At 32.6% G+C, this 14338-nt stretch overlaps 2 protein-coding genes across 5 annotated transcripts in view; one reads left to right on the top strand and one right to left on the bottom strand.

The window, feature by feature from the left end:
• The window catches only part of LOC129807616 (protein pelota), a 232813-nt gene that overhangs the window by 49800 nt on the left and 168675 nt on the right, over window positions 1-14338 (top strand). The gene's annotated exons all lie outside the window — the stretch shown is intronic.
• LOC129807613 (monocarboxylate transporter 12) overlaps window positions 1-14338 on the bottom strand; it is a 37604-nt gene that overhangs the window by 2116 nt on the left and 21150 nt on the right. Inside the window, exons 1-6 of one of the 4 annotated variants that reach the window (XM_055856995.1) lie at window positions 12199-12380; window positions 9481-10183; window positions 9355-9395; window positions 3357-3476; window positions 962-2146; window positions 270-470 (exon numbers count right to left, since the gene is read on the bottom strand). In XM_055856995.1, coding sequence (XP_055712970.1) covers window positions 270-470; window positions 962-2146; window positions 3357-3476; window positions 9355-9395; window positions 9481-9572 — 1639 coding nt within the window. In that variant the 5' untranslated portion in view covers window positions 9573-10183; window positions 12199-12380. Of the gene's footprint in view, window positions 1-269; window positions 471-961; window positions 2147-3356; window positions 3477-9354; window positions 9396-9480; window positions 10184-11558; window positions 12381-14338 lie in introns of those variants that run through there. The other 3 variants (XM_055856996.1, XM_055856994.1, XM_055856997.1) reach the window with 3 other exon arrangements.

Below are 14338 nucleotides of genomic sequence, written 5' to 3'. Positions count from 1 at the left end.
AACGTACATACTTGTGATAAATCCACTTAAACGACTCATAATACAAAATGTTCTGCATATCACTCAGAAATAACCTATTGATAAATTTGCTCACTGTATTCGATCTTATCAATGCAGACACTTGCCTTCCATAAATACATCATGCCACAAAGTAGCACATCAATGGGTATTTCTAGATATGTACCCTCACCCAATTTCATTATCTTGTACATGTACTCATTTGTTGCTATACTAAGTGAAATATAGAATATTATATGATAAAAGCTTACCAGCAAGTGGAGGTCCTACAAGAGACGCAATTCCTTGGAAGAGCAACAGAAGGCCAAATGCATTGGTCAGTTTCCCCAAGCCTAATAAATCTACCAAGATCACGGACGTTAATCCCACGTAGGCACCAATTGTAAAACCGAAAACTACCGAATATACACTCAACCAAAAGAAATCTAGGCAGAAGATAGATAAGGCAGTTGCTGTGAAAGAAAATTTATATAATTTATATTAGTACCTTATATTTTGATACCTAAACTATATATTATATATAAAATAATATAGACACGCTAGATGAATCTTTAATTTAGTTATATTCATTTTGTTAGTATACAAAGATAGTATAAGTACAAGTTAGTATACTGTGATGTAAACTGTAACCCACTTACATCATAACTTGCAAAATTAAAAGGATGCATATTTCGAATACAGCAAGTGACCGAATAAAGCTTATCATATTTTAATTGTTTTTGTTTTGCTTATTTCTGTGTAAGGAAACAATCAGTGAAATGAAGAAAAGGAATGTGAAAATATTTACATGATTTATGCAAGATTGTTTGTATATACTGTTCTAGGTTATTTTGATACTCAAAATATGTATTATCTAAGTTTTAATGTTTACAACTCTTATTTGATTTAGTTGATTCAACTTAAATTTATATAGGCTTTCTTAAACATTAATTCCTTTGCTTACCGATTCCGCAAATTGTAAGACACAAGTTGTACACCAATAGTCGATTGACCCAAGATTTATCGGAAAAGTACCCTAAAACAATCCTGGCAATAGTATTGGCTACTCCAATGATAGCTAAAAGGTAGCTGGTTTCCTCTTTAGTTAGGCCTTGTTCTTCACCCTGTGCCGCCAAAAAGACATATGGAACATAGAAACCGATACTTGTACAGAAGTTGGACACAACAAATAGGATAAATACGGTATCACGCATTATAGAGAAGTTGAGCATCTCACGGAATGTGTCTTTGGTCTCCTTGGAGCATGGTACGCATCCGCATACTGTGAACCCTTCAGGGGTGTCCTGAAGAGCAGGAGTGGCCTCCCGCCTCAGAGATCCGTAGCGGTCTGACTCCGTGATGGCTAGTTCTCCACGAGATCGATATTGTGGGATATTGAGCAAAGATCCTTGATAAAGAATGTCAGGCCGATACATGGTTCCACTACCATTCGTACGAGTACTAGCACGTAAGGAAGCATCAGCGACGGAAGACGTAAGGAGTGGTTGGCTAGAAGTTTGGCGAATTCCATTCTCTACATTTCCATTTGGGTCACGTCGGGTAACAGTGTCATGTGTTATCTCCTGACCAATACTCACAGACCGTTGAATTGGTGACTCAGTATCTTCAGAAACGGTCAATTGATTTTCCGAAACGAGTCTCAGTCTATTGCCTGTTATCGATAATCCCTGTTTACTGCTTGATGGAAGAATCTTGAGTGGTGTTTCCTCATCGGAGTTAATACTTTTTCTCTTTTTCTTTTTTGGTGCCTCCAGGGGTCGGAACATCGCTCCGAAGATCATACAATTGAGAACAATTCCTGCAATAATTAGCATCGCTCCACGCCATCCGTAATTTCCAATTAAGGATTCTGTGAGAGGGGCAAATATAAAAGTGCCTAGACCAGATCCGCAAACAGCAATTCCTGTTGCCAGCGATCGGTACTTCTCAAAGTACATTGTGACACTCACAATTGCTGGTAGATAGATCAGTCCGAAGCCCATGCCAGTGCCTAGCCCAATGGTGATGATGAGCGTAAGGACATTCTGTGCAAAAACACTGGCAATCAGACATATACCAGCCAATAATGATCCCGCAATAGTCACTGCTCGACACCCATATCGATTGACGAAAGAGGAGGAAATCGGACCTTAAATAAATTTACAAGAAAATACATTATTTTTTATTATAATAAAAATGTCTTAACAGTGGTAGTTGAATAAAAACATTTTGTGTAATGTCGAGCTTGAGCTATATTCTCAAAATTGTTTTTTGGATAAATGTATATGACGGGCCAGTATTTGAACATATAATATTAAGGTTGATTTCTACAGAGTATTTTTTGGGCGCAATAGGCAAGACCGTTGGTCTTGGGGCGGATGAGATCTCTGATTCGACTCTCACAGTTGTGAATTCGAGTCCCGCCCGGTGCAAGCAACTGAATCTCAGAAAAATACATTTTCACTGTGATAAAACGTAATAGTATAAATCCACTGTCTTTGCCCAAAGAAAAATCTCTGGGAGCATGGAAAAAGCATCCATATCACGGAGAAGGCGCTCCTGGACGGTCTACACAAGGACTTCTTCCATCGCGGAATTCAACAGCAATATAAAATGATTCCATTGTAACGAAATATTCCGATACGATTAATAATAATGCAGAGTATTTTTTTAATGATTTACAGTTTGCTATTTATTGCAACCTAAACAAAAAAATAAATGCTACTATTAAGAATCTTAAAGCATCTACACATTAGGAGCATTAATAAAAATGCTTTTTTAAAGAAAATTTTTCCTATCATTGTAAATAGAACCTTCAATTTTTTTTAAAAAAGTATATTTTGGCGAAAAGTGCTTTTGTTGTATAGACTCCATTACGTAATACTTTAAAATCTGCCGAAAATAACATAGTACAATTAAATTTCAGTTAAATGTTTGTTCATAAGTTTATTACTGGATTCAACGTCTTTGCAACTGATTTAAATATTTTGAAGATAAAAAGAATTGTAGATTTTATATCCTGGAGGAATATGGGACAAAATAATTTTTCTATCGAAAATTCGAGAAACATAATGCTGTTTTCTCTGTGTATCAAGCAAAAAAAATCATTATTGGGATAATATTAATGTTAAATTTTGGCTAAAAGTCATTATGCCAAGTGTTTAAATAAGTTTACTCCATTTTTTTTACATTTATCAATAAATTAAAAGAAATGTAGTGAATGAATCGATTGAACTGTCGTACAATTTATTTCCAAAATTTATCTCTATAATTCAGAAATTTCTAGTCTCTGTTCTGCACTAACACATGTGTCCTGGAAGGATTAATGGCTATGTTATGCAAAGTATTTGATCTCCTACCTGAACATAAGGTAACACCAACTAAAATGGACACAATCCATGCGGTGTAGCTCTTGTCCTCACCAAAGTACGTCAAGAATTCCACATAGAACATGCCAAAGGAGTAGGTCATACCATCAGCTACAATTAAAATCAATTTATGAGCATAATTGGAAATTACACTAAACATTTTTCAAATTTATAGTGAATTATGGATGTGAAAGTTTCAGAATTCATGGTGCGGGTATATGTCTTCGGTATATTATATGCCAGGATACTAATATGTATGTATCAAGTGTGCACTATAACTGTGGAAAATACTTTTAAACGTTCTACTGTTAACACTTTTGCATCCGTGATTTGGCTACCCAAAAAATATGAATTATTCTGGAAAAAAATTTTTGAGATATTTAGAATAGACAAAAATCTGATTCTTGTGTATGATTACAACTATAAAGATGTCCAAATTTAGGATATTTTTTTATAGAAGCCAGATTAATTCCTAAAGGCGTCTACACATTGGGAGCAATTTTCGTCAAAAATTGCGTTATTGCCAGAATTTTGACGTTTCCCCCTACAACGCTGCAGGGAATTTCCTTCAAAAAAGCAATTTTTGACAAAAATTGTTCCCAATAGGGGCCATAAGCTAAGATATTTTTGACCAAAAAACATGAAATAAGCTTGATGGATATGTTACGGTCCGGTAAAAGCTTTTACTCTTTCAAAGCTTATGAATCTCTGATGAGTATAAAAGAAAAAAAGCAATTTTAAAAGCAATTTAAAAGTATTAAAAATTTGGTTCTTGTGAATGGTTTTAAAGTACATCTAAACTTAAGATAATTTTTACAGGGGTCTAGCTACACCTCGCAAAACTTTTTAAAAACGTTTCTTCCGTTATAGTTAATTTTTCAAAAATTTTTCTCATCAAAATTTTCAAATAGATTTCTCGCATATTTTTGGGAAAGTTGCTTATCGGCCTGATACGAATAATGTAAATCGGGTTTAAGAAATATGGTAGGTATTTCTAACGTTTATCAGTGTAAAACCAATTGATTCTTTTTGCAAATCGTCTCAAAAATTGCTCAATGTACTTTCAATTTTGAATTGAAAGTACTAGTAATGAGAAAAAAATCATAGTCTGAAAGGGTGATTAATAACAAATGAATACCAATGACCAGTCCATAATCAATTCATAATCGGTGAGACATAAAAGCCTTGCAAATGACCACAAAATTGATTGAATCAGTTGAAAAATACGCTCTTAAAAGTTTTCAATTTACAGGCTTTGGCCACTATACACATTATAAGCAATTTTTGCCAAATATAACTTTTTTTTAAAATAAAACGCCGTTTCGGCTTACAATTTATAGGGGAAATTTTCTTTGAAAAAACACTTTTACAAAAATTGCTTCCAGTATGTAAAGGCCTTTAGAAGACCCTGAAAACCACGAATGATGCTGGTTTGGAAAAAAAAAGAAATAACTTCCCTAGAAATCTTTGATAATTTTCATGCAATTCAAAAAAAAAAATGAGATTAGAAGTGGGGCAGATAGGCCATAATTCATGCCCTACGTTATGTTGTATGATTACGATAATGATGCACGAGTCGATTGCCTTAAAAATACTAATTCGCTGTCTCTAACAACTTGGCCACTAGCTGGTATTAACAATGTTTCTTTCTCCAGAAGATAGTTCTACGGACGGAATTCTATAGAAATGGTTCTATAAGGCGTGAATTTCGAAAGTGAAATTGTATTGCTTTTGCCATGGAGTTTAAGCAATAAATATTTAGTGCTGAAGAATGTTGTATTCAGAGATGTCATTTTATGTATGAATTGCATGGTTGGAAGAGAGATTATATTGTATTATCTTGTAAATCCTGGTGTACTCATATAATTACGATGAGTGGTACTTTGCACTGCCACATGAAATCATCACATAATCCAGAAGGATAAGAATGAAATATGTGATCTGAGGAAAATAGAGCTATACAGAAATTCTCATGTCTCCTGTAATATAATGTCTTCCCCAGGAATTTAATGATGAGTGAACGACAGCATACTAATGATATAAATCTCTGCGTAAGCCATTCGCATCCGTTTGCTTTATGAGAGTCTTATCAAACGGACAGTATGGCCTCTTGAAACATGCGTGGACTATATGTTGTTTATTATCACTATTTTATAGCTTAAATAACATCACAGTAAATTCACTTGACTTCATATAATAATATGATGTTACTGACTGAAGGGAGATTGAACATTGACGATTAGTCGGTGATAATATAATTAATAATCTTGTTGCTGAAATACTTTAGCAAAATATATGTGCTGTCGATTCCACAAACAGTCTATGTATACATCATAGTAAAATTGATTAATTAATACGTGCCATAAACTATCTAAGGCAATAATATTGGAACTAGAACTGTCTAACGTGTATTATATGAATACCTAACCACCTAATCTAAACTTGAAAGGTTTAAAAAGTTACCTATATGTAGTATCTTGATTCAAATATTTCAAGACACTATAATTGCAATATTTATTCCCACACCTGAGGTATTGTTTAGTTACATCATAACGTCTGTGAAAATGCATAAGTTCAAGTGCCAAAAGCTATTTTGGAAGATTCACTAACTAAGGAGCATTATGTAAAAAATATATATGTAATTTTAATTTTACATGAAAAAAGAGTTTTTACAGACTATTTTGAGTCAACAAGCTTTTAGTGAATATTCTTAAGCTTAAATTTCATTAAATGCTGTCATGTTTGACTCGATATATAGATCACATATATGAACTTGTATTCATCAAATGTGAGGAAAATTGTTGTTATCAAGAAGATTTTTTTTAATACATTAAAAATTTCCATAATATAATCCAATGACCTAAAAACCTTATTGTAGAATGACAAAAGTTTAGAGGTTTGCTTAATTTGTTATTTTTAGTCTTTAAATTTTAGCAATATTATATTATATTTGACTAAAAATCCTACCCACTTCGTGAATTTTTTTCACCTGAAAACTGTTTTTCAAATACTTTTCCGGTAATTTTTTAATATTTATTTAGATTCTAGCTTATTTTTTAATTTAAATGATATAGATAGACCACGAAAAACTTAGGGGAAAGTGGCCATACTTCGTACGATCCCAATTTTCGTTGACTATTTTTTTTCTTACGTTTCTGAATAAATGTGACTCCGCTATATGTATATTTAAAAAATTGCGTACTTTTCCCTAGTATTTAAAATATAATTAATTATTAATTATTTATAATATAATTAATTAAAAATCAACTACACATATTTCCTAACATATAAAAACTTTCAAATACATTCTGATGTCATCAATAAAACTATGAAGATTTTGCTTGTACTGCAATAGACAATTTATATCACTTTGAAATACATATAATTCACATTTCTAATATATCACTTCTATAGATGTTTCAAAATGATTGATTGCTTTGAAGTTCATGGGATTAAGGGTGGAAGTCTACAATTGAATAGATACTTTAAATCACTTTGATTAAACCACCCTATCTGAGATATGAAATCGTTACGTTGATTAATACGTCTGCTAGATAAGCTAATAAATTCCTGAGCAAGCGTATTATCGAATTATTAAATTTTTGGTGTATGTAATAAAAATTATTGTCAAAAATTGCGATGTATTTACACTTAATTCATTCACAGACATATTATATTACCATAATATATGAAACAAATTCTTCTATTAATATCTTTACTTTAGGTATAATTTTTTTTTCAGCTATTGTATGCTAAACGAATAATTACTTATAAAGTTTGCTATGAATGAATAGCGTAGGTGTGTTATAATTACTGTATGAGATAAAATATATAAGTGAATCGTTAAACAGCATATAATTTCATTATTATTTTACCAAATGTTTATGTTGACATTTTTAATGCTCTTACGATTTTTTGGTAAAAGTATTTTACATTCCGAGTATATCACATCTTTCGTATTTCACAATCTCTTTTTGAGTGAGTTTCATTATTGTATAATAAATATTTAAAGAATTGTTGTGTTTCGATGTTGGTAGTATGCAAATCTTCAACAAAAACAAGACATATTTTGGTTGGAGTTGGAATTAAAATGTCATCTTTTGAGGTTCCAATTAAAACCTAATCGCTTCAGATGAGTCTCATACTTCGAGGAATACTATTTTAACATCACTAATATAACCACCCTAATTCGATTTTCGTAGATGTCTGACAATTTTTCTAAATTATGACAGGTTTGGAAAAGCGATAACAAGAACGAGATCTTTTCGCATAATGGCCTCTACACACTAGAAAAAATTATGTCCATATTGAAGCAAATTCCGTAAGCTTCTGTAGGAAAAATTCTTCAATATAGACATAAATTTTTTCTAATATGTAGAGGCCATAAGTGATATTTCTAGCTATCAATTATTTTTATTTCGTATATAGGATCGAAAGCACTCAATGGGTCAAGTGGAAGAGCACTCGTTCTATGATGCAAGTATACCGGATTGGAATCCCCTTTAGTTACCAGGACTTTTTCTGGCATTAAGGTATTCGAATTGCATCCAGTGAGCATTGCATCTACTGCATTTGATTCCACGTGGCATGGGATTCACATACAACTCCATCCCTGTATAAGAAAAAAAAATAATGCTTGTCTAGAAATCCCGAATGTGGGAAGCCTAGTTCCTGTTCCTATATGGAATATTGTGTCAGCATTATTATAATTTATTATTATATAGGATCGATGGACATTAGCAGTTTCATCAAAATATTGAAATTAATTTACTTTACCTGATAAAATGAAAGTAATATTCCGTGTTCTTTTTAATGTACATTTTTCTATAAAGAGTGGTGTTCAAATTTCATATTCCAAATGGTACCAAATGAGTGGAAATAGGTCACGATGAAAGTTTTTAAAGTGTCAATAGGTATTCTTTCTCGGATGCAGCGAAAATTCCGAATGTTCAAAATCCTGAAGGTGATGAAATTATATAGAGGAAAATATTTAGAATAATTTCCCTAGACACAGAAAATTTATTTTTGTCTCCAACAAGCACGGCTGCAATCGTGGGAGTAACAATGACACTTTTAAGAATTCAGGATTTTGGCTTTCGGGATTGTGACCGGGTCCCGTTCCTTTAATCATACAGGAATGAAGTTATTGGTCCCAAGCACTATAGAATTAAGTTTTAAAGCTTGCTGGATGTGTTTCGAACACAATTAAGTAAAAGTTAGTTTTTCTGTAATAATAATTACGATGGTAGTAATTTAGAATTAATGTATGAGAAACTGGGGCATCGCCGAACATGGGGTAGCTCCGAACACTGATTTTATTTTTTCTAAACTACTTGGACTATGACAATCATTTCTTCAATGGACAAGCATCCCTATAGTATCTATGAATAGATGTGTCGTCCTGTGAAGTTTAATATCTAAAAAATCGTAGTGTTCGGTGATTCCCCTTGTTTGGTAGTGCCCCAGTTTCCCCTAATACATTAATATTAATATTGCTAGAACGGGACCGTAAAGACGATGTTCGATAGAAGACAAATCAGTTTTAGCCATTTTAGCCAGTATTTTAATTTAGAATCTAGAATTATGAGAAATTAGGGTAAAAAAACGAAATCTATATTTTCATCCGTCAAAATTGTGGCTACAACAAACTTTTACATATGATCAGAAAAAAAGACTTTTTTTTCCAAATTATTGGTCATTTTGATTAACTTATAGACAATAATATGTTTTCAATTAAAAGTGTAATACAGAGTAAGATTTGATGAAACTGCAGAATATTTACTTTGATGTATTTATAATTTACTCAGCTCAACTAAATTTGTTTTTCAAATCAGACTAATATTAAATGCACGTGTACTATTTGTCACATTGATGTTGACAGGGAATGTAGGTGACTGTTCTGAAGGGAATAGGTGGAATGAATGCGGGATAATTATTATGAAAGATATTTTAATCTTGCAGTGGTTAATGTAAACTACAGGATACTTACTAACAATGTGAATGGCAAACGAGGCGAACGCCACCATCCATCTACAAAGATTATGTCATTGTTGCTGTGTGAAAATTTTGGAAAAGGTTTTCCTTGATGATGGTGGAAACTCCACAACACACTCACCCCCAGCCACCATCCGGAGGCGCTGGCAATTGAGCCTCTTCTTCGCCACCATCCGCGATGTCTTTTCGCGGAGCCGTTGGTCCATGGGTCATACTTGCAGCGGAACACTGTTGACTCTAAGGTCAGCACGTGTACTTGATGTGCGTTCGCGCAACTCTGATAATTCAAATACGACACGCGGTTCTCGTGATGACATCAAAAGTCTCACGATGTGTCAACTTTTTTCGTCGATTTATCAAACACAAATTAAATAATTATTAAATTAACCTCGAGCCAGTCATTTTCCGCTTTTGAGTAATATAACAGGTCGCGTGATAAGAAAATCTCCAAAGTTATCAATTCAAATGTGAAATTGTTGAAATTATGTGAATACGATACTTGACTCCTTGTGTACAACACTCTGCACCTTTATTTGGATGTGAAGTAGCCAATACACAAAAGTGTTGAGATGTACAAAAAATGTATATTGTTAAGCACTTTATCAGCTGATTGGAAATCTCGCCGTCTTTCGCAAACTACTTTAGCATTAAAATGAAGAAAATGCGCGCAAGGAGGGTCACATTTATATTTAGACAAACACTAACACAATACTTATTGGCACTGAAAACGCGTGCGGAATTTATGCCGTTGCCTTACAATTCGACATTGATACAACAAAGCTTCACAACTGCACCGCGATGTCCGTCCGTTCAACTTCGTTCACCTACAAAGAGAAAATGATTTCAGTTTGGTATCGACACTGAAAGTCAACTGTCTGCTTCTTGTACTGAACAATCTAATATATGTATTTGTACAACAAACACTGCTAAAAATATTGATAATTTTTCCCCACAATATGTGTAAACACTATAAATAATATAATCTTTATTCCCGCAGTATTGTATATATTTACAATATTTTCGTATAGAGAGCAAAATTTTTATTATCGCTCAACACAAACAGAATGCGATAATGACTTCTTGATCTCAGCATAGTCATCGGGACTATACATAAAAGAGTTCTTTGTATTTGGATCTTGGCACAAAGTTATGTAGACAAATTTTTCGTATGGAAAAATGCTTGAGAGGAAAACTGGTGAAAGTGTTGAGTCACTCTCGAGTTTATTCGTCCATCGTGTTCCCATTAACAGTGTAGTAATGACGCAGTGGGGGCGCCTGGTGATTTTAAATTAACTTGCTACCGCTACCACAAACTTTGACTGATGCTAAATTGATTTTCTAGTATAGTTGTGAAATTTCATTTATTCTTGGTACACGAGGTTTTCAAGTATTGTTTGAAAACATCATATGGAAATTTCGACATAAATACGACAAAAAAAAACCCATAAAGTTATGTAGAGAGAGCTTTGCGCAACTTGTATTCCATTTCGTTCCTTATCTACTACGTACCTACGATTTTTGGGTTATTATCAACAACCAATAATTTAGCAATTTATCTAAAAAGTTCACATGAACAATACAATATATGAAAAACAAATTAATGTAAATAAATTTTTAAAGATCGCTATCGAATATTTGTCGATAAAATTCTTATTAAAAAAATAGTTCTAAATAACTGACAATGCTTTAATAAATAGAAAATCTTTGAATATTTTTTTTTTTTGTTTTATATCGAGTATCTGGTTAGTATGTGGTTCACTCGTTAATGTGTGTTAATTTATGATAGAATTACTCATTAAAATTCACACGCATTCTCTGTGACACAAAATTAGACTTAATCTCAAGGTCTTAGATTTTCGTAAAGAAAGTAATACAGAATATTTCTAAAACAAATACATAGGTACAATATGTACCTACAATATTCTGAATGTCCACAATGAAATTTGTGTCAGTGAAGCCACGTGCTTTTCTATATAACACTAATTGAAAGCACAAACACCTGCAGGTGTCTAAAATAAAACAAATTTCCAACAAAAATCCATTCGTTAATATTTAAGTGTTCTTCAAATGCGCAAATTGAGAACAATTTTGTGTATATGTATGAATCATATCGTAAAATTAATAGATAAATTTATATCATTATTCGAGGCATAAAAAGTTGTTTGCGATTGCTGAACAAAGGAGATTCAATTTTCTTACATGTGCGATAATTATAGTATCAGCAACGAACAGAATTTCTTCATAACACCCTATCATGCTGTAATATTTTCATTGGACTTTTCACGGGTGATGATTTGCATAAAAATTACACTGAAAATTTGTAGCATGATGTTTATTTTCTCTAGAGAATTGTACGTTGGTTGTGCTCCTTTCAACAAAGGCAAGAACAAGTCTTTATGATGGATGAAATTTAGAAGGAAAGCCACAAGAGTTCTCTTAATGAAATTCCACCATTTATACACAAAATAATCAGACAGTTTGCACCACGTATAAGGTTGAGTTATTTTAATTTATATTGTGTTTATCTTGCCTTATGGTTTATCGCAATTCAAACAATTGGCTTGTTTATTGAAAGGGTCTCATTCTCTCTCATCACACAATTTCGGGTACACTGCTGTGATTATCTATGAGTTTGGATGATGAAAAATAATCCATTCACTTTATCTTTCAATATGCACCAAATTTGCTTTCAACGTATTTTGGAAAAGTTCGGTTTTCTATTGATAATACACTCCTCATGTATCGAAGTTCAAACGATTACAACACACACTACATTCTTTTAAGCCTAAGAAGTGGATGGAGAATTGTGTGAGTGCCCTTATCATTCCTCCTAATTCACCTAGAATTTTCATCACTCAGAAATACAACCGTTGGCTTCATGAGAAATCTGAATTTCGCACAAAACAGAGTCCAATTAGGTCCCATTTGGCACAACAGCTTTTTCCTGGTAACGTGAACAGAAGATAGAAAAAAAGGAGTTCTTTTTTCCGTTGCTCGACCAAAACTGAAGACTTTCCACATTCAACGTATGAATATGGTTTTCGGCAAATTAATATAATTAACATTCGTGCAAAGGCAACAAAATAAAAACGCGACTTCGCCTGAGATCGTCTGACAAACCAGCAAGAATAGCCCACCATTGTACACACGTTAAAAATATACAGCAGGAAAAATCATAATAAAGCGGCAGAATGTAAAAGAGAAAAAAACATTGAGATTGAGAGTGAAAAAGTTAAAATTGGAAACAACCACGACAATCATTGGATACACTGTCTGAAAAATACATTATCTTTGAACTACAATGCAAAGAATTTCTTTATGTGATCATACTATATAGTCTAACAAAAAAAACGTCACTAAATTGGTAATTTATTGGCACACTTCAAGCAAAGCATTACTAGAAAATCAATATATTCTTTAAATGTTTCATGAAATAACTAGGTTAAAGAATTTTATCACATAAGACTGTTAAAAAAAAGCTGTCATCTCAATGAAATTACGTTACATTTATCTTAGTGTTTACATTTTTCATTCCTTCTTATTCAGTGATGTATTTCTATTGAGAATAATAATCATATTTTACTGAAATGATTGCTCCCCGTATTACCATTTTATAATTAATTTAAAAAATTCTAGTGAAATGAATAAAAAACTTATTATTCATCAGTTCAAGACATAAAATAAATAAGAAATTTGTTAAATTCACGAAATCTATGATTGTACGAATTTAGAAATAGTGATAACTTACTCTAACTTCAAACTTGAATTTGTATTGTGTGTATTAAAGAAGAAAGAGAAGTGTAAATCATTTAATGTAAAATGCACTGAGTTACATAAGTGGATATATTTATTGTATTGCATCACTACTTCTCAATTGATTCTGTAAACATCAATAAATGCGGTCAAAACAATTTTCAATAACGTATACTTGATACTCCTCAATCAAACTTAAAGTGCCACCAATGAAGTGAATTTGTAAGATAAGATAAAAAATATGAAGACCAAATAGTGACCAAATTCTACTTTTGGTTATTCTTAATATTATCCCAATATACCTGTGCATATGAACATACCATTATGCAGTCTCCTTGTAAAAACTTGATTTTCAGATACTTTTTAACAAAGTGTTTTCTTTCGCAAAATATATTTTCTCAATTGCACTGTCGCTCAAATATCACAGAGATAGAGAGAATTCCATTCAATAATATCTCAAAATAAGAAAATTGAGATTTCCGCTATTTTAGTGACAATTTTAGAATCTGGAAGATAGAAACCCTCAAAAATTGAACTATTGTTTTTTTCAATTCATGGGAATCATTGGCGCGATAGGCAAGACCCTTGGCTCTTGGACGGATCGATTCTCCAGCTCGACTTACTGTTGTGAGTTCGAGTCCCGCCCGGTGCAAAGATTTGAATGTCTAATTTAGACAATATTTTCATATGTTAATAACGCAATATAATGCACCGCCTCTATACGCCCAATAACTCCGGAAGCATGGAAGAAGCATCCACAATGCGGGAAAGGCACTCCTGGGCGAAACTACAAACGGACTAGCAGATTCTTCTAACACGGGATATGGACATTGTAAAAATGATTACCTTTGTAATGATCTCGATACGATTAATAATAATAATAATTAATATTTCAAGTGGAACTTTCTACTAGTGACGTATAATGTTAGAGAAAGCTTGACATACTCATATTTAATATAATTTTTGCTTTAAAAATATTTATTTTTACTTTTAACTGCTCGAACTCAAGAAAGAGCAGTTTCCACAATCCAATTTTATATCAATTTCTCATCATTCTGGCTTCTAAACGGTAAGAGATATCGACTTCTGGTCTTCGGTGACCTTCCCCACAAGGCAACATTCTCTAGCGAACTAACTTTTCTCAAAGTACTCCCCACATCTTTCATCTTCTCCAAAAATATCTCAAAAATGGCCCAAGCTTATTCAATGATTTTCGGATCTGTTTT

This window comes from Phlebotomus papatasi, chromosome 3 (genome assembly GCF_024763615.1).
Source record: "Phlebotomus papatasi isolate M1 chromosome 3, Ppap_2.1, whole genome shotgun sequence".
Taxonomy (NCBI): domain Eukaryota; kingdom Metazoa; phylum Arthropoda; class Insecta; order Diptera; family Psychodidae; genus Phlebotomus; species Phlebotomus papatasi.
This window is presented reverse-complemented; position numbering and strand designations above follow the sequence as displayed.